This window comes from Papaver somniferum, chromosome 2 (assembly GCF_003573695.1).
Source record: "Papaver somniferum cultivar HN1 chromosome 2, ASM357369v1, whole genome shotgun sequence".
NCBI classification, from domain to species: Eukaryota; Viridiplantae; Streptophyta; class Magnoliopsida; order Ranunculales; family Papaveraceae; genus Papaver; species Papaver somniferum.
Genome location: NC_039359.1, coordinates 148,277,824 through 148,280,451, shown reverse-complemented (window position 1 = coordinate 148,280,451; position 2,628 = coordinate 148,277,824). Strand labels below are relative to the sequence as shown.

Sequence of the window (2,628 nt, the reverse complement as noted above, 5' to 3'; positions counted from 1 at the left end):
AGATTTCAAAACTCTACTAACAAATCCTCCACTGACTCCTCTTCTTCTTGTCTACTCGATGTTTCTTTTGCAGACGATATCAGAGATGGAAAAAGACAAGGATACAGGAAAAACGAAGGCTTCATCAAAAGAAGCACCCAGGACCACGCCAGTCATGACAAGGAGTAAGCAGAAAGGTGAAAAGCTCAAGGCAACTGATAAGAATCAAAACAGAGCTGAGAGCACGATGCCTTTAGCTGCCAGCGCTATTGCAGCGGACGCACTAAAGGCCGCTGCTGCTAAAGCCGGGACCACAAAGACTGTAAATCCTGGGATTGGGGTTTCAAGAGAAGAAACTACTTCCCGACCACATGAACAACCCGAAGGTGTGACAGAATCTGTAATACAACAACCTATCTACGGAATGCCGCTCACCAATGAGCAGAATCTGCCACTTCGAATTAATCAACCACTTCTAATGGAAAGACAGCCCGCGCAGCAACATGCGAAGTTCCAAAACCCACCGGAACCCGTGATACAAATTATTGATGAAGGCCATATGGTAGCAGACGGAGGTCAGGTGCAAACAGGGACGCCAAATCAAGGGTCGAACCACTCTGCTCAAATGATGGCCGAACTGGAGGAATTGAGAAAGAACCAAAAGACGTACGCCGACGCTGCAGCTCTGCTAGCTCAGGAAAACCAACAACTCAGGGAGAGAATCGCCTTTAGCGCAGATGTGGAAAATCATCACGACGAAGCCAACTCTAGGGCGCCAATAAAAAATCTAGACTGAAGAATGGTAGTTGCCGACAACCCAGCGCCTTTAAACCGAAGAGAGGACAGGGGAAATCGAAGATCCGATCCAGACTATAACCCAGATGGCTCAGACTACTTTGATGATGACACTACTAGGCCCGGAGGACCTGCTATTCACGAAGAAGATCGGCGTGCAATGGATGATCTTCGTGCAGATATGATGACGGAAATCAAGCATATTAAGGCTAAACAAGGGGGCGGGAGATTGGATCAAGTTATGAAGGAGGAAAATATTAATACCTTGGCGCAACGATTAGCCAAAGCTCTCATTCCCCAGAAATGTTCGGTCCCATCCTTCAACTGTTATGATGGATCCGGCGATCCCGCAGCCCACCTGCGGTATTATAATCGAATGATGGCCATGTGGGATTACGAAGAGGCCATACTTTGCACATACTTACCTTCAAGTATGAAAGGATCCGCATTGTCTTGGTTCGATAACCTAACACCAGATTCCATCGATTCATATGACCAGCTTACTGAGAATTTCCTGGCCACTTACATGTACAACAAGGTCGTCAGCACAGGAATGGACAAGCTCTTCTCATTTGCAATATACAAGGAGACCATCAGGGAATACACTGATAGGTGGCACAGGATATGTCAAGCCATAGGGAATGTGGATCCAGTAGTAATTATCAACTGCTACAAGTGGGGGTTGGACAAGATGATCCCCTTGTTTGTTGAGATCCACGGTACCATCCCTGCCACAGAAGGAGATCTTCGAGTAATCATAGAAAAACATGCAATACTAGAGGAAATTCAACGAGAGAACCCCAGAGATCAGGCTCAACGACCTCCACATACAAACTCTGTAGAGCAGGCAAGCAGTTCCAAAAGAGGAAACTCAGATGAACGACCCAACGAGGGCAGAAGGGAACGTAGAGATGATCGCAGAAGGGATGATCGAAAGTTCGAAGACCAAGTCTACACGAAGCTAAATGTCAGCTATTCCCGCATCTTGAAGGAGATCAAGGGTCGGGAAAACCTTGATTGGCCATGGTCCAAGGGAAAGCAGCCCCCAAGATCAGAAAAGTCTAGAGAATACTGTGAATATCACTGTTTCAATGGCCACCAAACGGAGAAATGCAAAAATCTCAAAGTAATAATTCAAAAGCTAATTGACACAGGGGATCTTAATCAGTATGTGAAGAAGGCTGATGCCGAAGATAGGGAAAAACGAAGAAAGCAAGTTCAACTACCCGAAGGGAACCGCACACTTAACACCATCTCATGTTCTGAGAACACGGGACCATCTCTAACTTCCCAAATAGGGAAAAGATTGAGAAAGCAATTCGAAGACTACTGCAAGTTGTACAAAATCGATGGGGAAGAAGTAGACGAACACGAACATTGGATGGACCCGCCCATAGTTTTTGATGTTGAGGATGTCGAAGAAGATATGGAGGATCACAACGATCCTTTATTCCTCACGTTACCAGTAGCCGGGTGCAATATCAAGAAAATCCTCATCGATGGAGGGAGCTCGGTCAATGTTTTATTATATGATACATTCAAACGAATGGAAATCAACGACGAACAGCTGCTATCTTCGTATCATACTATCTACGGGTTCAACGGGGCAGCCACGAAGCCACTTGGAGACATTGTCTTGCAAGTGGACGCATGACCAATGAAAGTCGATACACGATTTAGTGTGGTAGATGCACCATCACCCTACAACGCCATAATTGGCCGAAGATGGGTGCACAAGCTCAAAGGAGTGGCAGCTACCTATCACCAATACCTCAGGTTTCCTATTCCCCAAGGGGTAATGGAAATAAAAGGAGATCAAGTCACTGCACGAGAATGCCAAGCTTTACAGAACCA

General features: G+C 46.0%; 1 protein-coding gene across 1 annotated transcript; it reads left to right on the top strand.

Moving 5' to 3' along the window:
- The first annotated feature begins 778 nt into the window (after window positions 1-778).
- LOC113352180 lies at window positions 779-2,428 on the top strand. The gene has a single exon (XM_026596030.1). It carries the CDS (start codon window positions 779-781, stop codon window positions 2,426-2,428), a length of 1,650 nt encoding a protein of 549 aa, XP_026451815.1.
- Window positions 2,429-2,628: the final 200 nt, after the last annotated feature.